General features: G+C 42.9%; 1 protein-coding gene across 10 annotated transcripts in view; it reads right to left on the reverse strand.

Moving 5' to 3' along the window:
• LOC149858210 (fibronectin type-III domain-containing protein 3a-like) overlaps positions 1 to 27,123 on the reverse strand; it is an 87,658-nt gene that overhangs the window by 33,371 nt on the left and 27,164 nt on the right. For 3 of the 10 annotated variants that reach the window (XM_090059342.1, XM_090059343.1, XM_090059345.1), the window contains 4 exons: positions 23,221 to 23,361; positions 10,581 to 10,635; positions 8,216 to 8,291; positions 6,898 to 6,974 (listed from right to left, as the gene is read on the reverse strand). In XM_090059342.1, coding sequence (XP_089915468.1) covers positions 6,898 to 6,974; positions 8,216 to 8,291; positions 10,581 to 10,635; positions 23,221 to 23,270 — 258 coding nt within the window. In that variant the 5' untranslated portion in view covers positions 23,271 to 23,361. The remainder of the gene's footprint in view (positions 1 to 6,897; positions 6,975 to 8,215; positions 8,292 to 10,580; positions 10,636 to 23,220; positions 23,362 to 27,123) is intronic. The other 7 variants (XM_090059347.1, XM_090059348.1, XM_090059350.1 and 4 more) reach the window with 3 other exon arrangements.

The raw sequence follows: 27,123 nt of genomic DNA on the forward strand, positions 1-27,123 counted from the left end.
TCCTTTTGTTTCTCTACCTCCCAAACAGCTTCAATAGTTGTTGAATGATAACATGGAAGACATGTTAAGAAGACACAACGTGTGTTCTGATGAAAGAGGGAAAAGCAGACACTACAGCTTTTCCCGTTTAATGCTCATTACACTTCAGAAGACAAATTTTATACTGGTCTAAATTCAGATTACTCTGTACCCTCCCTCCTTTGCCACTTCCTTTATTAATTGTCATCTCCACTCGTTGCGCTACATTTTAAATTTAAATTACAAATGCTATGAGTCGCAGACTGTTTTCTGCAAGTGTTTAACACATCACTGGGTAATATAAAATAATGATAAAGTGTTGATCATTCAGTGATGTAGGTAGGAGAAACCAGTCTAAATACATGTCAAAGACAAGACTGATAAAAATCAAATTTTACACAGTCCTCAAAGTCAGTCATGTGAAATAAAAAGTTATTTAATTTTAAATGCTTTTTTTTTTTTTTAAGCAATAGACGGTTACAAGACTTATACATTTGAGACATTTGTATTAAATACTGGTCTACATAAAATTAACACACTGGCCAGGGTCAGACATTCAAAAAGCCTAAGCCTGAATTGATTCAATCTTTACAGGTTAGCATAACCTGGCTAGGCTGAACTGGTTTGTAACTGGACAGACGTTTTCTTTGGACTCAGGAAATTCAGGCACATGTCTGCAGTGGCTCAGGCTGGAAGCCAGGGGGCACTAGAGCAGCCTTCCTTCCCTTCTGTAGGGAGCTGAACTGAAGGGGGTGTGGCCAGGCTCAGGCAGGACTCTCATTAGGGAGGTCTGCCTGCATGGTCCCAGGCTTTTCCCCACTGGCAGCGCAAGGGGCAGGAGTGTTGCAAATTGACAGGTGAGCAAGCCAGTAGGGGGCTGATAACAGTGTTAATCACCTCATCAGCAAAACAACAGCCTCTCTCCACTAGTTCAAACTCTTCTTAAACAGCTTACCAGCTGACCTTATCCATTAGCTCCACAAAGCCCTAAGCAGTCACTTTTCTGTCTGCCTGTTCCAGTAAAATTGGAGACATGCACACAGATACCTCTTGACATTAGCTAGCATACCACATGCCTAGGTTCTGTGGGGCTGGGGTCCGTGCAGTGGAAGATGGGAGGGAGGGGATTCCTGCTTAAGCAGCAAAGGGAGGGGGGTATGGCAGAGGGAAGCCAGGCAGACCCTGCAGTGCCTGCAGTCTCTGCTGGAGCTCCAGCGAGGGAGCAGAGGGGAGGGGCCAGCCCTGCTAAAGCAGAGCCCCACCCAGCCCAGAGAGCATGCTGGGAAGGTGGGGGAGTCTGGTTTATTTAAATCCATTTTCAATGTATTTGAACCAGCAAGGCGTCTGGGACAGATATTGCATAAACTGGCTCGACTCAAATTAGTTAAGTCTGATCCTATATTCAACCAGGTTTATCTCAAACTGGTTTATATACACTGAACATCTATTCTGTTACAGATTTAAACCAGTTTCTGATCACTTAAACTGGTTTGTGTGTAATGTCTGTCCCTAGCCACTGTGTTCAGTAAACCCATCTTCAATCCTAATCTCTGTACAGAACAGATCCACAGGAGGCCTCAAATGCCTCTACACAAACACTAGTAGTATGGGAAACAAGCAGGAGGAATTTACCCTCCTGCTAGCTGACACCAACCTGGACAATAGTGGGGATCACTGAAACATGGTGGGATTCAACGCATGACTGGGCGGTGAATGTCAAGGGCTACAGGCTGTACAGGAGGGACAGGATAGGAAGGAAAGGTGGGGGCGTGGCACTCTACATTAAGGAGGAATACACATCTTCGCCAATTAGCAAAGAATCAGAGAAGGGGCACTCTGAAGTGCTTTGGGTTAGAATATAAGGTAGTCGAGGGGAAAGAGACTTAATGGTAGGGTCTACTACAGACCTCCCAACCAAGGGGAAGAGCTAGACCAGGAATTCTTAAGTCAGCTCACGGAGTTAGTGAAGTCAAAGGATGTGGTCGTCATGGGGAACCTGAAACTTTCCAGACATCTGCTGGGAAGAGCACTCAGCCAGGTCTGACCGCTCACGTAAGTTCCTAGCCAGAATGCAGGACCTCCATCTAACCCAGGAGGTGCACAGCCCCACCAGGGGAGATGCCTTGTTGGACCTGGTGCTGGCCATGGGTGACGACCTGGTGAGGGGGCTGTGGATGCTCGATCACCTGGGCGACAATGATCATCACCTGCTGGAATTCACCATCCAGTGCAAGGTGGCAAAGGCCTACAGCAAGGCAGCAGCCCTAGATTTCAGGAGGATGGACTTCAATGAGCTAAGGAGAATAGCTGGGGAAGCACTGAGGTCTCGAAGGGGAGGGGAGCCAGGTGTCCAAGAAGAGTGGTCGCTCCTTAAGGAGACAACCCTCCAAGGCTAAAGGGAGGTAATCCCAACACGGATCAAAGGGAGCAGGAGGGCACATAAGCCCCCATTGCTCACCAAAAGCATCCAGGAATGTCTCCTAGCAAAAAGGGAGGCGTACACTCAATGGAAGGGAGGGGCCATCAGCAGGGAGGACTATACTGCAGTTGCTCAGGGATGCAGGGGGGGCAGTCAGGAAGGCTAAGGCAGAGATGGAACTAGGATTAGCTTCCTGGATCAAGGACAACAAGTAGTCCTTTTTTAAATATACAGGGGGCAAAAAGAAGGTTCTGGGTAACATGGGGCCCCTGCAGGACATGCTAGGAAATTTGGTCCTCACACCAGATGACAAAGCCAACATATTTAAAGATTTCTTTGCCTCCGTTTTCCTAAGCAGGGACTGAAACAGTCACCCCACCTCTGGGCCCCCCTTAGATTCCAGCAGAGGTGCACCTAGGCCAAAGGTTTGTGAGGAACTAGTTAGGGAACTTCTGGAGGGACTGGATGTATTCAAATCAGCTGGTCTGGATGATCTCCACCCTTGAGTACTGAAGGGAATTAGCTGAGGTCATTGCGGGACCCCGGCACGGCTGTACGAGCACTCGTGGTGCTCTGGTGAGGTGCCAGAGGATTGGAAGAGGGCCAGTGTGGTTCCCATCTTCAAGAAGGGGAGGAAGGAGGACCTGGGAAACTACAGGCCAGTTAATCTTACCTCAATCCTGGGCAAGCTTTTTTGAGAAAATTATTCAGGCGCATATTCATGAGGGGCCAGCAGGGGAGACTATGCTTAGGGGCAACCAACACTGGTTCATTAGCAGCAGGTCCTGTCAGACTAACCCCTTCTATGACCAGATCACCAAATCCTTAGACGCAGGGGTAGCAGTGGACATAGTCTTCCTGGACTTTTGGAAGGCCTTTGACACCGTCTTTCACCCTGTTCTCATTAAGAAACTGGGAGACTGTGGTGTCGTCACCCACACAGTCAACTGGGTTGCCAACTGGCTGGAGGGCCGCACCCAGAGAGTGGTGGTGGACGGGTCATTTTCGACTTGGAGGGATGTGGGCGGTGGGGTTCCGCAGGGCTCGGTCCTCGGGCCCGCACTGTTCAACATCTTCATCAGTGACTTGGACGAGGGGATAAAAACCACCCTGTTCAAATTTGCTGATGACACTAAGATGTGGGGGGATGTGGGCATGCTAGAAGGGAGGAACAGGCTGCAATCGGACCTAGACCGGTTACAGGAGTGGGCAGATGAGAATAGAATGGGATTCAACACCGACAAGGTTGGGGAACTCCCTTCTTGTCAGTACAGAGGCAGAAAAGGATCTTGGAGTCATCATTGATGCCAAGATGAACATGGGCCGGCAGTGTGGGGATGCAGTCAGGAAGGCCAACCGTACCTTGTCATGCATCCACAGATGCATCTCAAGCAGGTCCAAGGAGGTGATACTCCACCTCTACGTGGCACTGGTCAGGCCGCAGCTGGAGTACTGCGTCCAGTTCTGGGCGCTGCACTTCAAGAGGGATGCGGACAACATGGAGCGGGTCCAGAGGAGACCACTTGCATAATCAGGGGGCAGCAGGGCAGGCCCTATGGAGGAGAGGCTACAGGACCTGAACCTGTTCAGCCTCCACAAGAGAAGGCCAAGGGGGGGATCTAGTGGCCTGTTACAAATTAGTCAGAGGGGACTAGCAGGCACTGGAGAAGTCCCTGTTGCCCCGAGCACTACCAGGAGTGACCAGGAATAACGGTCACAACTGACAGTGGGTAGATTTAGGCTAGATATCAGGAGGCACTACTTCACCATCAGGGCGGCTAGGATCTGGAACCAACTTCCAAGAGAAGTGGTGCTGGCTCCTACCCTGGGGGTTTTTAAGAAGAGGCTAGATGTACACCTTGCTGGGGTCGTTTGACCCCAGTACTCTTTCCTGCCATGGCAGAGGGTCGGATTCGATGATCTGCTCAGGTCCCTTCTGACCCTAGAAACTATGAAACTATAAAAATTGAGTTATTCCAGTCAAAATCAAATGGATGACCCAAAGGTATTACGCAGTATCAATATTACTACAAAGTTCCTCTTATTCAGGATATAATAAAACAGATCGGTTTCACAAAAAAGGACCATATGTTTTATTCTGCTAGCTCTCCGATAGAAGCATGTTTTGTTTGGCTAAGTCTTCTTTGCAGCATTTCCTAGTTGGCTGAACAGGAACTGCGGATGTGGAACTGCTACTGATGCCAAACACACATTATGAAAAGCTCCTCAATAAAAAAAGACAGAAAAAATACTTTTTGGTCATATTGTTCTCAAGGGAAAGAAAATGTGTCAACTCATGGGTTATGATGACAAAGTCAGCTATGATGTAACCTCAAAAACGCATTTGTAATTTTGTAACAATGCCATTATTTTTGATGGACTATCAGCATTTTTTTAAATATAGGTATTATATAAAACAGATTATGTTTAATTTTAGATTAAGAGGCTAATTATGCAAATTAATCCATTATCATGTTCCTATTTTAAATATTTCCCTTTTTTCCCTCTAAAAACAACTTTTCTACAATGAGCTAATTACATTCACTAAAGCTAAGTAAGTCTAAAATTCATGGCCAAGTTTTATAGATCTATTAGATGGAAAATAGAAACTGATGACAAAGGAAAAAAGTGACTTGTCAGTTGGAAGTGGGCACAGAGCCCATTATTTCAATATTTCATTTCATTCCATTAGAAGCCAGTGTTACTACTTTTTACTTACTTCTGTACATCTTTGGGAGCAGAAAGTTAAGTCTTTACGTACACTAAGCTGAGATGAGTTAAAAAACCCAAACTTTTTTTTTAAACTTGGTTTCTAATATCACTTATCCTTACCACAACCACCAAATAAATTATTTTAGCTGAGACTGTATTTAAATATCATTCCCACACTGTTCATGCTCCAATACACATTAGGTTTGAGCTCTGAACCATCTAAGAGGTGCACAATTATGATATTTTTTTTTGGTCAGAACACCATAATATGACACTATATAAGGACCTTTCATTCTGAAAGGTTGTTATTGTCCTTCCAGCAAAGTTTTGGAACTCAACTAAAGCCTCCTCTTCACATCTGAAAGTCTCTCCCTACTCTTGTTCTGAGATTATTCCAACTAAAAAACATATTTTCAGCTTGTTCATTTCGTATTTAGCCAGTGTTTTGTTTAGTCATTTGCCCTGTTAGGCTCACATATCAACAACACTTATGAAATTATCTGAGGGAGCTAGCACACATCTTCAAGACTATGTTTAGTTGCAGTGGCAGCTACACAAATCCACTGTAGTAGCAGGCAGGTGTCTGCTCAGAGACTATGGAGTGAGCTACTCAAGCGTACTGAGTGACAAATTTTCTGAACAAACTAAGAACCCACTCTTTGTCTCAGGTTTACACTTCTTAAACTACTTATCTATTCCTGTGGAATGTCAACCAGATAAAGAGCTTTGAAACCCTGAAGCCCTATGGAAAAATATTTTGTAAGAACAGAAGATCTAAGGAACTGTCTTTATACAGACCAGGAAAAAGGAGGTCAGCAGCAATAAGTCCTGAGAACTAGAAGACAGCATTCACAACTGAACACATCGGGCTATGGAACAAGCTTCAAAAGTTCAGACAAATTAAAACCTAACCACCAATTCCAGAATATAGTGCAAAACTCTTCTCACAACCAGAATGCTTTAATACCAACCAACCTAACTGGGAAGAGTCAAGAGCAGGTCTCTCTCTGAAGTCCTTTACAAATCTAATTTATTTGTGCGGGGATTATATACTTCAGATTGGTGCTAAAAAAAAAAAAAAATTAAGATGACCAGTCATTTCAAAACAGACCCCAAAGCATCATCCTGTATGTATTTGGTAAATGCTTAGTTGGGGGAAAAAAGTCATACTGGTTAAAAACTCCCAATTCCATGATCTATTCCTGTGAGTTAACTATGATCTGATGATTACAATATCTGGCAGTAATTATTCACCGAACTGAAAAGCAGCATCCTCCATGGCCTTCTTAATAGCAACAGCCAAAATGACCGGTATTAAAATTTAGATGGTATCCGCTTACAAAGAAAAAAAATGTATTAGAATATGATTAAATATTTTTTAATAATGAAACTGTTACTGAGAGAAACTCCTTGCAACTTACATGAGGCTCTCCCACTCAGTGAAAGACAAAGATGGCTTTAAGATTCTGAGCAACTAACCAGATTTGGATATGAAATTCCTAGTTCAGTAGAGGTCGATCGTATAAGCACTTGGCTTTGAAAGTCTCAGCCTAATGCCATATACAAGCCATCTGATATAAAAGATCCATCTTGTGAAGAAAACCACAACGCTTACAAACTGTAGTATTAAATATCTGATGCATCAATTCCACGGACTAAATTTTTGGAAACTCTCTTTAATTTTTGTTAGGGTTGCAAAGAACAATAGTTTTAATGAGATATTTGAATAACCATACATTAATAACTACCTGAGATACATAACCAGGAGGCACAAATATTGGAGGCATTGAACCATTTGGTGACATCAGAGGAACATGTGCTGGACCTGAAAAGGAACAGTTCAGATTTAAAAATGTCAGCACTTTTCATGACAGAGGGTATCCCAAATATAACAGTTACTCCCTGACCAAATATGATAGCCTCCATTAGGTAATCAATACATCTATGAAGGCACCTAAACTGCAAGATAAATAAATAAATAAATAAAAAAAACCCCAACATTTAGACTCCAAATCCATATTGATGAATTTATGGTTGGGCAACTAAATTTAAAAGATAGGCTTTAATGATAATGATTGTGAAAGAAACACTTATGAAAACGCTAAGTAAACTTGCACAGGATGGACCATGTCCTTTTTTTTTTTTTTAAAAGAATTTTTTTAACAACTTTTTATTAGCAGGAATGGGCATGTGAAAAGTATAGCACATGGAATATGCTTAAATTGGCGACGTCCAGGGTACAGGCAACTGGCCAGATCCAGTAAAGCTATTTCACTTAGTCTGTGGGGTTCCTGAAGGGGTTAAGAATTCAGGGTGATGCCTGCTACTGAATTCCTGGGTGTGGAGCCCTGCTAGGCAAGTAAGTGGGCTGGGGAAAGAGGAGTTGATCCGGGAAAAGAGTAGCACACTTAAGAAGAAATGAAAAAAGAATGAACACTACAGATGATCACTACAGGAAAACATTCTGAGGTAAACATCGTAAAAGCTATTCCAAACTTGGAAGTGCTGAGCTCTATAATTTAATCCTCTAGGGACATTCTGAAAGCAGGTTTAAAATTTGCAGAATTTTACTATTTTTTTTCTCCTAAGCACAACAGCATTTGTAAATGTACACAGCGGAGCAGAATCTACTCCTGAATAGCAGACTACAAGTACACCGCAGTGCACTGAGATCCTATCATACAGTATCCAAAACAGTCTAGCCTGGTGTGGCAGAAACCCCCAGTATATTAAGTGTTAACATTCTGAGGAATCAGCTATTTAAACTAATTGGAGTTTACCTAACTGGACTACCTAATGTTCTAACTGGCTTCTATGAACTGTCAGCAAAACTTGTTGCTTATAATTAGCAAAGTTAAACCGATAAAATTTAACTTTTTCTACAGTTTCAAGTAGCTTCCTAGCTACCCTTAACATTATAGATGGGACAAACTACTGTGTTGCGCTACTAAGAACATGTAAACATGCCTATAATAAATTATGTAGTAGAAGTTTTAAAGCAGTTTTATGATTGCTTTTCTAAAATTGAACAAAACATTTGATGCCATACATTTGAATTTCCTTTACCTTGGATACACTGGATATGTCCATCATCAGTTCTAATTGTGAAAGTTTCTCCTGGATTTACCTGCACAAGAATAACCTGAAAAAAAATTCCCATGATTTCAATGAAAGTTATATTTACTTCAGAGTTTAAAAAAAAAAAAAATCTTTCAGTTTCATTTTTAAAAAATTAGGTAATAAACATGTACATTTTTTATATACGCAAAACAGCAAGTAAAAAAAATACTAATAAACAGCGTGAGCTGAATTCCCAACATATCTTGATACAAAGTAAATTATCCTTTTTTATGAAAACTCAAAATGGTTTTGATACCTACCAGAGGCCTGATCCATGGAAAGAATAGCTAAGCTTTGTCTTTTCTGTTTTGCTTTCCATGCCACTTCTTTTACTTAAATACCAAGTGATCCAAAATATAAATTATGCAAAGAGAATTCACTTTGCTTTCCATTATCCTCTATAATTCTCTTAACCTCAGAACTAACTAGATTGACAGGAATGGGTATATGGAGAGAGAGTATTTATAGAGGACATTCTACCCTTGAGTCCATCCTGTTTCCTCACTGAAAGTAGGTTAAAATGTAGTTTAACAATAAGTTCTCAAAAGACCTCAATTAATTTTTTGTTATTCAGCTATTTCTGGATTTAATACTTTCCATTTGTACAGAAGAATGTCTGGGAGTTTTACATTCAGACTCCTTCATTAAAACAAATGTCAAATCCATCTTCTACACACTACAGCTTCCAAAAGGCCTGGTAATTTTGCATAGAAGAAAACATGATTACGCAACTATGGTCAAAGGTTAAGCTCCTCAAATCAACACCAACATATCCACATTTACTTTCACAAAGATTCCTTTGACATCTGTCAATCTTTTTCAGGCTCGTTTTATTATTATTTAAAATAGCTGGATACATCAAAAACTTGAAACTACTGACAGTTACTACACCCTCCTGACATTTTTATGATTTCATTATGATATATTAACCCTTTCCATCATAAACTGACATTTGGATTCAATCTTTTTATCCAATGGGAATTCTGGCCTTTAAGGCCCTCTCTACAGTTACAAGTAGCATGCAATTAACTGGTTAATTACCTTAAAGACCAGCTACACACACACACAAACACACACACACACACACAAAGTAGTTATCACATGATAAAAAGCTTCAACCAGCTATAAAAAGTCAGACCTCTAAAATGTGTACTAACTTCATAGGTGGTTGCTACCCAGCTTTAAATCTGCATGTGTAGCAGGATCTAGCTTGTGGCTGGGAGCCATGTGAGCTGACATGGTGGCCGGGATGAAGCAAGACTAGGGGATAAAAGCTGCCATCATCCCTAAGGCTCAGGGGTGTGTGAAACCCCCAGCCCACACATGGCTCAGCCCTGGCTGTGTGCGCTCTTAGTCCCCAGGGGGCATGGTAAGAGATGCAACTGCGTGGATCTAAAATTAAGGCTACAAAGCTTTAGCAAAGACTGCTATTTAGAAGGCAGACCATTACAGACACTGGAATAAATTTCATGCAACCGTCCTAACTAGTTATATAAAAAAACTGCTAAAAAAGAAATTTTTTTAAAACAAAACAAGGAAATTATATGGTTCTCTGCTATTCTCTGTTCATTATACTGTTACATTCATGTAAATACATACTAAGAATATGCTTATGCTCCATTTGTTGTTATATGGCTTACCTTGGCTTTAGCTTCCTGTAAGTGTTCTAGTATTTGTATGTGTTACTTTGTTATAATCAACCCTCATGCAATACCTACTCTGTACCTTGTTGGGAGAAGAGTATGCAGAAGTGAGCTTACATGATGCTAACTTAAATCTTGGAAATAACTGCTGTGGCATGTTATTGACTGAAGTACCATGAATTCTGGTAACAAAGGGATTTAGTTTAAGTGGACGCCACATAGTTATTTACCTTGTATACAATCATCGTCAAGCTCAAATACGCATGCATCAGGTAGACTGCCCACCGTTTTGATTAAAACATGTTTCGGGGGGGGGGAAATCAGTATTAGGACCGCAGAATGACCCTGGAGCTGTTTAAACACATTTGAAGTTCAGCTCCCAGACTACCGTACCAGGCAGCAGTTTGGGGAGGAAGCGAGCAGCCAACAGCGGTGAAAGAACAGGGACTATTTAGAAATGCTGGACATAAGTTCACAGGGGTGGATGGGATGTACCCAAGGGTGTTGAGTGAGTTGGCTGATGAGATTGCAGAGCCATTGGTTATCATCTTTGAAAACTCATAGTGATCAGGATTGGTCCCAGATGACTGGAAAAGGGCAAATATAGTGTCCATCTTTAAGAAAGTGAAAAAGGAGTATCCAGGGAACTACAGACCAGTCAGCCTCACCTCAGTCCCTGGAAAAATCATGGAGCATATCCTCAAGGAATCCATTTCTAAGCACCTGGAGGAGAAGAAGGTGATTAGGAACAGTCAGCGTGGATTCACCAAGGGCAAGTCATACCTGACCAATCTGATTGCCTTCTATGATGAGAAGATTGGCTCTGTGGATGCAGGAAGAGCAGTGGATGCAATATACATTGATTTTAGCAAGGGTTATGATATGGTCTTCCACAGCATTCTTGCAGGCGGGCTGAATGAATGGACTGTAAGGTTGACAGAAAAGTGGCTGGAGCATCAATGGCTTGATGTCTAGTTGGCAGCCAGTATCAAGTGAAATGCCACAGGGATCAGTCCTGGGGCTGGTTTTGTTCAATATCTTCATCAATTAACTGGAAGATGGCATACAGTGCACCCTCAGCAAGTTTGCAGATGACACCAAGCTGGGGGGAGTACTAGATATGCTGGAGGGTAGGGCTAGGATTCAGAGAGACCTAGACAAATTGGAGGATTGGGCCAAAAGAAATCTCATGAGGTTCAACAAGGACAAGTGCAAAGTCCTGTACTTAGGACAAAACAATCCCATGCACCAGTACAGGCTGGGGGCTGACTGGCCGGGCAGCAGCTTTGCCAAAAAAAGGCCTGTGGGGCTACAGTGGACAATAAGTTTAATATGAGCTAATAGTGTGCCCTTGTTGCAAAGACAGCTAACAGCATACTGGGCTGCATCAGTAGAAGTGTTGCCACCAGGTCAAGGGAAGCAATTATTCCCCTGTACTCGGCACTGGTAAGGCTACATCTGGAGTACTGTGTTCAGTTTTTGGGGCCACCCTACTACAGAAAGGATGTGGACAGATAACAAAAATGGTGAGGGGGCTGGGGAACACGACTTATGAGGAAAGATTGAGGGAACTGGGCTTATTTAGTCTAGGGAAGAAGAGACAGAGGGGATTTAATAGCAGGCTGAAGGGGGGCTTCAAAAGGATGGAGCTACACTGTTCTCAGTGGTGGCAGATGACAGAACAAGCAGCAACTGTCTCAAGTTCCAGCAAGAGAATTTAAGTTAGATATTAGGAAGAATTTTCTTACTAGGCAGGTAGTAAAACATTGGAGTAGATTACCCAAAGTGGTGGAATCTCCATCCTTGGAGCTTTTTAAGACCTGACTAACCAAACGTTGGCCGGGATGATCTAGTTGGGGGTGGTCCCATCTTGAGCTGGCGTTGGGCTAGATCAGTGTTTCTCAACTTGTGGGTTGCAAGAATATATGAAAGGGCCATGGACAAACTTTAAAAATGGACCAACAAACTATAAAAATGGATTCTCCTTTAAAAAGAGAAAAATATGTGGGAAACCATGGCTTTTTCCTTGCAGGCCGTCAGAGTTCCAGCTTGCAAAGGGCTGCTTGGGGCCCCCCATCACTCGCACCCCCCTACTGTGGGTCTGGGAAGCAGTGGGTCAGGAGTGAAGGGCACTGGGTAGGGACTGGCCATTGGCGTTTAAAAATGGGTCTTCATACAAAAAAGGTATGAGAGAACGACTGAATGAGATAACCTCCAGAGGTCCCTTCCAATCCTAATTTTCTATGATTCTATGAACACATGGTCCCTGCTCTCATGACCTTACATGAACCTTAACGTCACAAAAATTGTACCTGGAGATAAAAACTCACCCTGTAAATGCACCCTGTAAACAGCCCTCTTAAGACAGCACTACTACTGTCTGTTTCTGATTCATAAAAGTTGTGCAAGGAAGATAATAAATAACAAATAACAGGCCCTACTTAAAAAGTTGGCACGCTTAAAGTAGGTCCATCCATTTGGCAAAGCAGCTTTGTCACTTGTGTATGACTTGAAATAAGTAAAAGGGAAGAGAGATGTTGCTTGTTTTAGGAAAGTAGGAGCAATCTATCATTAAGGGACAGAAGTGAGGTGGAATGGAGCAAAAATAAGTAAGTAAGTAAGTAAATAAATAAATAAATAAAACGCAGTGATCTACCAGAGCATGACAGAGAATAGGCAAATTAATTTGCTTGCTAAGAAGCAAGGTTGCTGAGGAGATGGAAGCCAGCAACCAGACACTTAATCTGATGGCAAACTTGAACTCCAAAAGGTAGACATGTTCAATAAAGGCAAAAGCAAACTGTGTGAACTTTCAGAGAACCTTGAACAGCCACATCCAAGATTTTTTACTAGGAAATGGTTTGGAATCTCCAGATTCTCACAGACTGTTCAGAAAACTGAAGTGTATTTTAACCAGAAAGACTCTAAAGCCAGTGCTGCTCAAGGGTCTAGCTCTGCAGGCCAAATGAATGGCAGGGCATGGGTCCATGCACTGGGGATTGGGCTCTGGGCCACCTCTGCACACCTGATCTAGCGCACAGGGCCACAGACCTGCAGACAGCCCCACAGGCTGGATGACAGTGTTGGGGGTTGAGCACCTCTGCCCTAAGTGAACCAAAAGAGATTCCTGATGAAATCAAGTTGATCTGAAACATTTCCTGGACTGGAATTCCAAGACTGCATTCACTTTACACAGGGAAAAAAAAAATTTAAAAACCCTTTGGAGCTCATAACAATTCAGTTTGGCCAATGTTAGCAGTACTGGGAAACTTGCCAGACTCCCATCACACTATGCTGCAGATGACTTTTAATACTTTTAAGAATCTACCAAGGTGAGCAGCATTTGAAAAAGTATTGAAAAACAATGGTCACATTTTACTTTAAGGTTCTTTGCCTCCACACTCATGTCTTTTTCCACATGGTAACTTTATACATTTCTATCAGACTCCCTACTTGCTTCATTTTTGCTTTACACCACCTGCTGTACCCAACTGAAAGGAATAAAGGCTTTTGCTGTATCATGTGTCTTATTTCTGCAAAATAACCCTTGTGCATTAATTTTAAAATAAACCCATTTTGATTAATCTGTCCTTTTGCATAGTATGGCAAAACACAACAAAAAATATCTTGCTTTCAGTTATACAGCAATCCTAACTTTACTTTCAGAATGTAAATGTTGGGCTCTTTGGCTTGTAAAAGTATCTACTCTTTGGAGAAACTGCAGCAAAGGGGTAAGCAGAGTCTATCACATGAAAAAAGGATGGCAACATGATGCAGTTGTTATAAACTTTTGATCAGATGTGCTGGGATAGGACAAGTTGACAATTATCACAAAAAACACTAATGTAAATAAAGATATATTGCTTCTTTAAGAGGCATAGCCATTATTTTCAGAACAGAACACAAACCCCCCCCCATTTTAATTTCATAGCCTTTGACATAAGCCTCATGTTAAAGTGTTAAAGGACAGAACAAACACATTTAGCCAGGAAACAAAGAAGGTCTAGTCCAGCTAAAAATAAATGAGTGTCTAGCTCTGCTGTGTCATGATCAAAGTTGTTCTAATTAACAACCCAATGGACTAACACAAAATTCTAGATGCCTGGCTCATTATAATGGTATGCAGAGGACACTTCTAATTTAAAACCTGTGGGAGCTCCTTAAGGATTACTTGTACCATTTTCTACTTTGTGTTTACCCTTCATATTCCATTGCAAAGTGCATTAAAGCAGAAAAACCTCACCGCAGTAAAACACCAATTTACATGGACACTTAACTTTACTGCTTTAAAGAAGGAAGTAATACTTCACGGATTATTTACTGCTGATGTTATTCAAGCAAAACTATAAAGACACAAAATAACTGTTACAATAAACAATAAAGCGTATTATGCCATAAAAGCAACTGTTGCATCTGGCCCATACATTGCTTTCAAAGGTACACTTCCAAATCATCTAAGAACTAAATGGCTTGGGGACAACAAAACTATACACTGTTTTTGAGTTCTACATATTGCAGTGAACATCTCAAACTACATTTTCACAGCATTAAACACCAAATTTTATGTAGTGCAATAGCAAGAGAAGACTGGGTTTAGGAAGCCTCCAGACAGGGAGGCTCTAATCACTGTCCATGCAAAACTGCTCAAACAGATAAATCCCCAATGTCTGTCAGGAGACGAGTCACATTATGAAGATGGAGAATTCTTAGTGTGCACTGGGTGCCCTACAGCAGGGGCTGTCAACCAGGGGTTACTGAGGCTGCCCTAGGGGGTATTCATGGGCAAGTGGGGACAGAGCATTGCCATGTAGCATCCCGCGCTGCCGTGCAGGCGCTGTCTGCCCGTGCAGACGTGATGCATGTAAATTTAGGAACTGGTGTGCAGTATAAGGCAAGCAGGCACTAGTAAAAGAGGCAAAGATACCTCCATAGCATACAAATACATTCAACAGCAGATGGCTCAGCTAGCTGCCAGTATTGTATACAAACAGAAACTACAATCCTTCCTTCAGTACACTGTTAAGCTTAGAGTGAAAATACCTCCAGAGACCACTGTATATGCAGAGTGACATTTTCAAAGGCTTTCATGGTGCCAAATCAAAATAAATGTTATTGGACCAATGAAATGCATCCCTCAGGGGTACTTCCCTGCCAAACTTCAAATTTGTACTCCCAGCTGTTGCTCTTATAAACCTCTTTCAAGGCAGCTGAAAAATGTCACAAGATTTTTTGTTTTCTTAACAATCAGGAAATTGTACTTGTTCACTCATACAGAAGTGACTGAACCATTTTTGCTTGATCTTTAATATTAAATATTCATCTCCATACAGAGATCAAGCATTAAACATATCATCTCTAAAAAGGGGAAGATTTCTGAAAATTAAGAGTGAAGACTGCAGATTAGAAGAGAAACTTTTGATCAGATTTAAATAACAGTAGTCAAGCTCCCACAATAACTAAATACAGCTAAGGCACAAAACTCCATGAGGCCAGTGGAGGTCTGTGTAGCTGGACAGGACACTAGAAATGTGCAGTGGCAAAGGCAGCAGAGAGGAGGAGCAGTCTGGGAAACTACCAAGACATTGCAGTTGCTCTGTTGAACTCTTAAGACGAAAGAAATAAAGAGCCACTCCACCAGTTCTCAAATTTTATATGTGAAGTAACTGTTTTTACTGCATAGCTCCCACTGGAACAGCACAGCTGGCAAAGCTTACTGTGTTGAGGAATTTGTTTCACAATTTAGGAGTCTTTGATGGCAACAGCTGCCTCAGTAAGCCTCCCACAGAATGCCTATACACGAGCAGACTTAATTAATGTCTACTCAATTGAGTCTGCTGGAGTATAGCAATTACTGCGCTCCAGCATCTCGCGTATCAGCATCCCCACACTTCAAAATGGTGGCAGGGGCACTTTATCTAAAGCTTGCTCAACGAGCTTTAGATAAAGTACCCCTTCTGGTGTTTTGAAGCGTGGGGACACTGATACACAAGATCCTCTGGGCGCTTTAATTAGAGCACCCCTGCCCCCCACCCCAGTACAAACACCCTTAGTTCCCAAGAAAGTTTTAGCTCAGCAGCACCCATTCCTTAGTCAGAATAAGATCGCTGGTTCTTACACTGTAGCTCTATTTGCTATCCTGCACAATTTATCACCCTTTCATAGCTTTGCTCTCCAGGTCAGCAGTGCACAAAACCCATTGAACCTGTCATCCTGTGTGAAACCTCAAAACACACAGCCTGGGAAGAAAAGGACAGAAGAGTGGAATCAGCTCATTTCTAACCCTGCCTCCCAAGATTCTCCCTGCCAGTAAATTTCAGCCTTTCCAGGAGGGCAGTGAATTCTGGCAAATTTCTTACAATAAATTTTGCACAGACTTGCTTTTTTTTTTTTTTTTTTATAAAGTTAATGACAGCCAAAACTGAGTTTCTAAGACTGAAGGTGACCTCCTATTACCCAGTGTCAGTCACTCCCAAATAATTATGCTGCACAAAGATGGAGTTAAAAACAAAGAAATAAAGGTAACCATTCACGTTCCTGCTCAGAATACTTTCACTTTAGACAGTTATTCCATTTTGTTGAAATATGCACACACAAGGTGACAAAAAAAGTTCTGCTTAAGTTTTCAAATTTGTCTTTCATATGCTGCAACTTCTACTGACTGAGAGAACTAATTCAGATACCTTGCTCCCTCAATCTTAGTTTACATATATAAACTGTCATTAATTATTTTAATGTAGGACTAGACCAGGGGTGAGCAGACTAGGGACCACAGAGCCACTAGATCCAGCCTGCAAAGTGGGGACTTCGGCAGCAAGAGGCTTTGCCTGTAATATTCCTTCACTTTTAAAGGACAGTAATTTTCTTCTGAACTAACAGAAATATCACCTAATACATTTACTGTTATATTAATGAAATTTAAATTAGGAACCACTACAACTTTTTTTCCAAACAAAAAAATAATCTTGCATTTCATGTGGCAGCTTCCTCAATTTCAAAAATTTCCAACAATTCAGAAGCAAGGATTTCCAAATCTACATAGAATGCTATGGTATTACTACAGTTCACTAATTTCACAGTTTTATATAAATAAAAATGTTTTTCAGTATTAAACCAAGCAGCGAAAATCTTAACTGAAAAAAACAAAACAAAACCCACAAACCCCACTTCACTTTAAATTAATTAGAGAAAGCAACTTGGATATCTCCTTTCTAAAACACACCAAGCATCTACTTTTATTAAGGATTTATTAAAGTTTCAACTAAGAAGAAAAAAAGGCTGTTGACATGCTGTCTCTATTTTCCATATGCTTTCAGATGCTTAAGTGTAGTTCGTGTGTGAACAAATAACAATATGTTTAAGTTAATGAGGGGCTTGAGCTACCATATTTACCTCTAGATTTGAAGCCTTTAGTTATTTTCTTTTGAATATTCTATAAAAGAGAACTGCTGGCCCTGGGTCACAGTTGCAGTCCTCTAAAGTTACTAGGTTCTTGACATTATACAAGTTTCCCTCACTTCCTGCAGGTTCTGTATATGCAAATTCACTCTTATGCAATGATACTTTTTATACCCAAAAATTGTTATATGCAAGGTAAATTCACTCTTATGTGATCGGCAGCAGTGGGAAGACAAGAAAAGGCCATGGGTAGGGATTGAGGCTCCAGCAGTGAGGAAGGGAGCAGGGAAGAGCAGGGGCTGGGGTGAGCAGGGCCTCGATCTGCCCCCCCCAGTGGTGAGGAAGGGAGTGGGGCCTGGGGCAGAGGAAGGCTCAGCATAGCTGAGGGGGGGGCACAGCTCCTGCTGCTACAGGCTAGGGCTGTGTGAAGATGTGCCTGGGGCAGGCAGTGGGGGTGCTGGGAGGGAGGCTATGGGAGGGGCTGGAGCCACCACAAAATTCACCATTGCCCTCCCACAAACCCTGCTCCCAGTGCTGCCACCGCTCACCCTGAGTGCAATGCAGCCCAACACCCCCCACCCTGCTGGGAAGAGCCTGGCACAGCCCTTGGTCCCAGTCCATAGCAGCAGAAACTGTGTCCCCGTCCCACCTGTGCAGCGCCTGCCTCTGCCCCAGCCTCACTCCCTCCTTCATCACCGGCGGGAGAGGGAAAGGGGGGCAGATCGAGGCCCATTCACCCCAGCCCCTGGGGCTGGGCTCTTCCCAGCAGTTGGAGTTGGGCTGTGCTGCACTCAGGGCAGATGGCAGCTGCGCGCGGGGGGGGGGGGGGGGGGGGGGGGGGGGGGGGGGGGAGGGGGGGTGCGGCTATGGCAAATTTGCAGGTAACTGCAGCACACCCCCCTCCCCCCCCAGCACAACCTGGCCCAGCCCCAGCAGACTTACCTGCGGCTGATGCAGTAGAGTTGTTGGAACGTATCCTTATTTGTTACCTTGTAAAGTGGGTTCCCTTTATATGAATTTAAATTATGCACAGTTTTTCAGGAATGCATCTACTGTATAAAGCTCTCTATGTGAAGGAAAGCTACATGTCCCTGCAAGCTGATGTTGGCGACCGGCATGGACAGCTAGAGACCCGCTGGGTAAAAATTCGTGGGGAATACGGCACAGGGGACACAACGGTGGGAGTCTGCTACGGACCTCCCACTCAAAGTCCTGAGCTTGACCAGGAGTTCGCCCAGGAACTGACTGAGGCCGCTTGCTCCAGGACCTTGGTTGTCATGGGTGACTTCAATTACCCGGACATCTCGTGGGAAGATCACTCAGCAAAATCCAAGCGGTCGCAAAGCTTTCTCTCGTGTGTGGATGACCTCTACCTGACTCAAGAAGTCTATGGGCCGACGAGAGGCAAAGCGCTGCTCGACCTGGTACTGGCTACGGGGGACGACCTAATCGGCGACCTAGTGATCGATGGGAAGCTGGGTGACAGCGACCACGAGCTGATCACCTTCACCATCCGCCATAAAGCTGGCAAGTCAGTCAGCAACACAGAAGTCCTGGACTTCAGAAAAGCCGACTTTGACAAGCTCAAGAGGCGTGTCGGTCAGGCCCTCAGGGACCATGACCCCAGGGAGAGGGGAGTTCAAGAAGAGTGGTTGCTTCTCAAGGAAGCGATCCTCAGTGCACAAGCTAAATCTATTCCAACACAGAGGAAAGGCAGCAAGAAGGCACAGCAGCCCTCCTGGCTCTCCAGGGACCTAGCAGACCTCCTGCGGCTAAAAAGGAAAGCCTACAAAGGATGGAGGACGGGATTCACCTCCAAGGAGGATTATTCTGCGCTGGTCTGGGTCTTGCAGGGAGCAAACCAGGAAAGCCAAGGCTGCAACTGAACTCCAACTAGCTTCAAGCATCAAGGACAACAAAAAAACCTTTTTCAGATATGCGGGGAGCCAGAGGAAAAGCAAGGGCAATGTTGGACCTCTGCTAAACCAGATGGGGCAACTGACGCCCAGGAAAAAGCCAACCTATTAAATAGGTACTTTGCATCAGTCTTTCATCAGTCCCATGGGATGCCCATGCCTGTTATGGGACAGGGAGATCCGGGTGATGGGGATCCCCTACCCTCCATAAATGCTGACCTCGTGAAGGAACACCTTGAGAAGCTGGATACCTTCAAGTCAGCCGGCCCTGACAATCTGCACCCCAGGGTACTCAAGGAGCTGGCGAGCATCATAGCCCAGCCCCTGGCACGGATCTTTGAAAACTCCTGGCGCTCTGGTGTAGTGCCCAAAGGCTGGAAGAAGGCCAATGTGGTGCCGATCTTCAAGAAAGGGAGGAGAGTGGATCCGGCTAACTACAGGCCCATTAGCCTGACTTCTATCCTGGGGAAGATCTTAGAAAAGTTTATTAAGGAGGCCTTCCTTGATGGACTGGCCCAGGCTAACATTCTAAGGGATAGCCAGCATGAGTTTGTTGCGGGTAGGTCTTGTTTGACCAATCTCATTTCCTTCTATGACCAGGTGGCCTATCACCTGGATGAGGGAGAAGAGATTGATGTCATATATCTTGACTTCAAAAAAAGCTTTTGATCTGGTATCCCATGATCACCTCTTGGCCAAACTGCCCAGTTGTGGCCTTGGCTCCGCCATGATCTGCTGGCTGGGAAACTGGCTCCGTGGTCGGACCCAGAGGGTTGTAACTGATGGGAGTCACTCATCGTGGTGCCCTGTGACCAGTGGGGTCCCTCAAGGCTCTGTCCTTGGACCCATACTGTTCAACATCTTCATTAATGATGTGGACATTGGAGTCAGGAGTGGACTGGCCAAGTTCGCCGATGACACCAAACTCTGGGGCAAAGCATCCACGCCAGAAGATAGACGGGTGATCCAGGCTGACCTGGACAAGCTCAGCAAATGGGCAGATGAGAACCTGATGGTGTTTAACACTGAAAAATGCAAGGTTCTCCACCTTGGGAGGAAAAACCTGCAGCTTCCTTATAGGCTCGGCAGTGCTACGTTGGATAGCACTACAGAAGAAAGAGACTTGGGGGTCATCATTGACCACAAGATGAACATGAGCCTGCAATGCGATGCTGTGGCTAGTAAAGCAACCAAAATGCTGGCTTGCATCCATAGATGCTTCTCGAGCAAATCCCGGAACGTCATTCTCCCCTTGTACTCGGCCTTGGTGAGGCCGCAGCTGCAGTACTGCGTCCAGTTTTGGGCTCCACAATTCAAAAAGGATGTGGAGAAGCTTGAGAGAGTCCAGAGGAGAGCCACGCGCATGATCAGAGGTCAGGAAAACAGATCTTACGATGATAGGCTGAGAGACATGGGACTCTTTAGCCTGGAAAAGCGTAGGCTCGGGGTGATCTGATGGCCACCTATAAGTTTATCAGGGGTGACCACCAGGATATGGGGGAACGTTTGTTCACCAGAGCGCCCCAAGGGATGACGAGGTCGAACGGTCACAAACTCCTGCAAGACTGTTTCAGGCTGGACAGAAGGAAGAATTTCTTTACTGTCCGAGCCCCCAAGGTCTGGAACAGTCTGCCAGCGGAGGTGGTTCAAGCACTTACACTGAACACCTTCAAGAGTAAATTGGATGCTTATCTTGCTGGGATCCTATGACCCCAGCTGACTTCCTGCCCTTTGGGCAGGGGGCTGGACTCGATGATCTCCCGAGGTCCCTTCCAGCCCGAATGTCTATGAAATCTATGAAGCGAGGGAAACCTGTACATAAGTATCTTTGAAAGTATATTTAGAAACGTACAGCAGAAGTGACAAAATTAGATAAAGAATATATTTCTTAATGCTTTTCAGATTGCATCCTAACACCAAGAATTTTGCAAAATATTACCCCAAGCAAGTGTTGGAAATGATATAGTAGAACACAAATAGTTCATGGAATTAGATTTTGCAGCCTCCAGGGTAATGAGTTCGTGAACCAGTTGGGGGTATATACAGGTGCAGCAAGCAGCTGCATAAGCCTGCTGAGCTGCTCCAGCTGATTGCTTCTGCTTTTAATTCAAAGGGCACCACCTTCTCAGAATAGCCGTGTGGGACCAATGATGAACTCCAGCTGACCGCAAGCAGCAACCTTGGAAGCAACAGCTATAGCAAACAGCTACACAGGTCATGCCTCCCTCAGCAAACCACTGCAAATGATTGAGGTTCTACTGCACCCAGTTACCCTCTATAATAGGTGTGTCAAACACGATAGTAGCTTAAACCTGTATTTTATGTTGTTTCTGTGCTATCTAGCCAATGTGCTTATATATAAAAGACATACTGTTTTCAAGATTTCCACAGACGTAATAGTCCCCTCTGCCCACCAGCAACCAGTTGCACAATAAAGCTACTATTTTTGCACTGAACTTCTAATTACAAGTACAATGTAATTAACATACCTGTGATAATGAATAGCATCTACAAGTTTGATGGACCGACTTGATAACTTTCTGAACGCACAACTGTTCTGTTGTACCTTGCTTTGGCTAGTCTTTTAAAGACTGCCAAACAAAGCTGCTCATGGCTCTCTCTACCACACTACTCCAACACAACAGGATTTCATTCTGTGGAACAGTCTGCTTTGAACTATTAGAGCAGTCACACTAGAACAGTGGTTCCCAAATCTTTTCAGAAGCACAGTACCCCTCCACAACTCTGAATGTAGCAGGACCCCCCACAACTTACATGAGTGGTTCTCAGCCATGTGTCAATGCTACAGGTAAGGGTCCTATATACCAGGTGCAGAGACAGACTGGGAAGGGCTGTGGTACATACATGTGCTCCTCCTGCATTAGGGTTCTGATAGATTTCATAGATTTTTAGGGCTGGAAGGGACCTCAGTAGATCAAGTCCAACCACCTGCGCTAGGTAGGAAAGAGAGCTGAGTGGGCAAGAAAGAGTGCTGATAACTGTTCTCTATCAGAAAGTTCTCTGATAACTCTAAAGCAGGCAGGAGAGTGTGTTTGTATAGCAGCCCTTCTCAGTTTGACCCTGCACAGTATTTTCCAAAAAGAGACCCTTAGAACAGGTGAAAACTGTTTTTTATGCCTCTGTTTCTGGGAGGATTGGGGATGGTGTGGCAGAGCAGGAAGGGCTACAGGATACGCTGGCTCTTCTGCTTGCTTTAGAGTTATCAGAGAACCCTAATAAAGGAGGAATGCATGTGTGCCGCAGCCCTGGGCATGGGGCAGTTATCTGGCTGCCACTACACTGCTGGTGGTACCTGCATCACAGCACCCCAGAGGGGACCTCAATATCCTGGTTGAGAATTACTGCACTAGGAGATCATCTCCAAACCACATGAGAATGTCTCTACTATTACACGCCATTGCAATCATCTTTTCTGCCACAAGAGCCAACTTATAGTTTATTGTTTTTCAAACACAACTGCTTGCATTTTACCAAACATAAACTGCTTTTACCATTTTACCAAAAGTAATTTCATTTTTTAGTTCACATTTCTAATCAAACTTGGTACTTTTCTACTGTTTCTGTAACCTGACCATTACTCTAGCCTGTGCAAAAAAACACCTAGTGTCAGATACTCTTTATAAGCTTTGTTGTGTTTTTCATTGTTTTATTACTTTCTAATTGTTTAAAAAAAGTTTTTCCTTTCAGTATTTGAACCATCAGTTTACTAAGGCCAATAGTTAGACTTAAAACAGCAAAAGAAACTCATGTCTCATTCTGAGCGTCAGTATGTTTTTCCTCAATTTTTTTTTTTAAATCAGTTGGTCACAGAAGTAGCATTTTTCTAGTTGTCCTATATTACCCTATTATACTCTAAAATAGTTATGGGTTGTGTACAAAAATACACAGTGCTACATTAAGCTTGATAGTCCCCCTCATATCATAATAGGGTAGTTTGTATGGACTTGCACAAGTTAAGTTTTGAAGGCTTACTTGCCTGTTGTATGCTGTCCCCATTAACCATATGAGGTAGAAGTGGCACTTCATTCAATATAGGTGTGGCTTCTAATGGAGGAGGCTGGTCAGCCATCATGGTGGAAATGAGCACTCATTGACAGTTTCTTATATCAACCACCTGCTAAAACACAACAGCACAAAAAATGGCATCAAGATTAAGGATTTAAAAACAAAATCTTTAACTATATAAAATATCTTATCACCCCAAAGTTTACCAAGTCTTGACATGACATGAAAGAGGACAACCAAAAATAAAACCCCCCATAAAATTAGAAGTTCTTCAGCAATGTGAGTTTTATCCCCCCAAAGCAGCTTTCTTCATATCATCTCCTTTAGTCACAACTTACCAACACTTGAACCTCCAAATCAAAATAAAATCAAAGAGCAACTACCAAAAAATATAAAGTTGAAGAAAACTAGTATAAACAGTCACTGCCAAAAGTCATTGGGTTTTTTTTTTTTTTTTTAAGTATAGAATTATTAATTTCCATAAGTAATTAGCAGCTTGAAACTGGGATATTTGTCTTCTTATAGACATTTAAACTTAGCCTACAAGAAGCCAAGAACATTAAAAAAAACAAGTCCAAAATATGTTTTCTGATTACACTTGTGTAAAGCAGACCCTCCTTTTCAAAGTATGCTTGTGAGATTCACTTGGTGTATCTTCATACTGATAAGCAGTACAATGGAGAAAGCAAAAATGAGATAACTAATCAGTCCTGGTGTAATGTGATTACACAGCTGTTTAAACTGCTGCATAATTGAGTTATTTTGAACTTGCTGAACTGAACTGTTTATACTTCAGAATTTTATTCCAAATAATTAAGCTTCAATACCTAAAGTTTAGCATACCTCGTAGTAAAAACAAACACTAGTTTCTACCAGGCAGTGATATTAATGCAAGTGTGCCATACACTTGAAGTGAAAAGGTGAGGGGAAGCCCAAAATAAATAGAAAAAGTCAGCATCAAAATACACAGCAAGCAGAACTGCCGACTAGACTACTGAGGATCTGGACAGGCCAAAAATGAAGTATAATTGCAGGGTCTGGAGTTTTAGCCTGTTTCATGGGAGACTGGGGTCATTCATAATTTATAATACAATCAAAATATTCCTGTTGCTATGATTTAGTTGTTTCAGAGTCTTCACTGACAGTCAATTAAATATCCATAAAAAACACAAGATAACAGGATACAGGATGTATGGTATTACATTTATCTAACATTTCCTACTCCCTCCTCAACAGCTCTTGAAATCCAGACAGAAGATTACAGTGCACTTTGGATCATTCAGTTTATTAAATTAGCAATCCTGTATAAACTGACTTGGGCTTATGCAAAATTACCAAATTCTCATTTGGATCTACACTACTCTAAGGCTGCTTCTACACATACCAGAAGAGGCAGGAACACTACTATAGATTAGCTGTAGCCTCTGTGCCATCTATTCAAAGAGAACTGGAGGATTTAAAAAAAATAAAATAAAAAAAAAAAAAAAAAAAAAAAAAAGGAGATGGGAAGCCTCTGAAACCCCTACTGGTAATGAGGACAAAGAGCCTTACAGGATCTTACTGAAACAGTTACAGAAAGTTCTCAAAAATTAATGTTAGAGCAGCATTGCTGAGTCAAAACTACAAATACTATAGCTTTATGGGCACATTACGGAACATCAAATGCTGCTAATACAAAGACATGATGTCACTGTCACTTCACAGTTTTGACTTTGCTTCAAGTAATGGAATTAAGACATCCCAACTGGCACCAAGAGGTATAAAGTAACTTTCTGAACTACTACAGTTATATTCAGATGAGATTGCATATAATTATTCCATTAAAAAAATCTGTATTGTAATGCTGCCAGCTGCAATACTAAAAATTGTAACTGGCACATCATCTCTCCTATAAGCCTCCTATTTTTAGTGTTTATAGCTAAGCAATAAAAATGAACTGCATAGCAGGAATTTAGCATATGCAGACTGTCAAAAGACAAATTATCCTTTTGATCCAAGAATCTCAGGAGAGGAGAGAAATTAGCACTTAGCAGCTGGGGAAAACCCTTTAAGAAAGAAACAGCAACTATACTAAATATTCAAATTATCATCTAACAAAAATAACCAGTTGTGAAAAACATGAAAATAAATTAGTTCAGATTTTTATTTATACTTGCAGGTGGTGTTGAAGTTTCTATACATCTCAAAATATCCAGCACAAATTAATTCTCTTTTGGCATAATACAACCTCAAAACAATTTCATATAATAAATAATTGATGTTGTGTCACCCTTAAAAAAGCCAACAGAATGCTGTATTAATTGCTCATATTTTCATAATGATTTAAATGTTTTATTACTGCTGCAAGAAAGTGATTCACTGAACTCAACAGATGTTTTTGATATTTACACACACCATTTGGCACACCAAATCTATGTGCTGATAGGATACAGTACCTATTCTCAGGCATGTACCACATAGAGACACCAATTAAGATCAAGATCCTATTACACTAGATTAGTGGCATGCAACCTTGCTGAACTTAAAGTATCTTTCTAAAAATTCCATCCTTACCCTCATTTTTTGACTATGGAAAAATAAAGGAAATTCTTTTGTTGCTAAGAACGAAGAGAGACCACAACAGGTCAGAATCTTTTTGACACTGTGGTTTGCTATTTGAAATCTCTGGCTGGGTCCAGACGAGCATAGACGTTTGATTCCCTGGGGACAACAAAGTGGCATGCCTCCTGTTGCTGCTATTTGTACCTGGGGAACGCCTGTGCCATGCATGCTTCAGCACATGGCAGGTTACCCCAGGTGGGGTAAGGGAGTCTGGGACCAGCAACTGTGCTGGCCCCAGCAGGTTTACCTGGGGTCCTAGGAAGTTGCAGCCGCAGTACTCCTGCAGCTGGGAACCTGGCTGGCAGTCAGACATGGCTCCGGCCAGTGAGGTTCTGGTTAGGGGTGGCACGCGCTGCTGACATCTGCGTCACCTTGCTTCCCCTCCCCACCCATGGGTTTTTTTGGCCTTGGGATCTTCTGGGGTCAAACCCCCCCAACCCGAGCAGCATGGAAAATGCCTGGATGTGCAGTGCGTGGTGCTGTAGACAGATCTGCAGTGCCACATGCTGCATGGCCGCGCTCATGTGGATGTGGCTTCTGGGTTTATCTTGTGAATCACTATAGGTGTTCAATAGGGGTGTGCGAAATGGGCTGTATTTGATTCAGATTCAGCCAGAATCGGGTGACAGCGATTCAATTAGTTGATTTGGATCACTGTCTAGATTCAATTTGGCCGGACACGAATCTGAAGATTTGATGTTGATTCGGAGAATCAGCAATTCGGCCACAGACACAGCTTTAAATGGTTTTTCTACATATCTCGATGTACCAGGTGCAGCTTGTGAATGCTATGATGGTGGGGCAGATTAAGCGTCCCACAGGAGCACGGGGGGGCTGATCGTATGCTCAGCAGCAGACCTGGAAGTGGACCAGAAGTACTTCTGGAAGTACTTGCAGTCCACCAAGTGTGTGGGGGGCAGGAGACCCGTCCCCCCGCACCTCCCCAGCTCAACGATTGGTGGGGAGACCCCGGATGTCCCCCCCAGACCCAAGAGGCACCAGTCACTGAGAGGGAGGGCAGGGTCCCCCATGCACTCTGTTGTTAGAAATAGAATATTGTTAGAAATGCACAGCTTGCATCTTGCACCTGATAAGAAAGAGATACTGCCAAGGACTTTTTTCCTCTCCCAGCCTTGCTACAGCCTCTCTCATGCTAATTGCAGTTTCTCCCCCATCCTCTCCCTAGTCTTTCTCATACAGATTGCAGGAGCCAGAATTCAATTACCTGTGTCCTTGAAAGGGGGGGGGGGGAGAGTAAACTCTTGGTGACCTA

This window comes from Crocodylus siamensis, chromosome 8 (assembly GCF_052110815.1).
Source record: "Crocodylus siamensis isolate JL-2025a chromosome 8, ASM5211081v1, whole genome shotgun sequence".
Taxonomy (NCBI): Eukaryota; Metazoa; Chordata; order Crocodylia; family Crocodylidae; genus Crocodylus; species Crocodylus siamensis.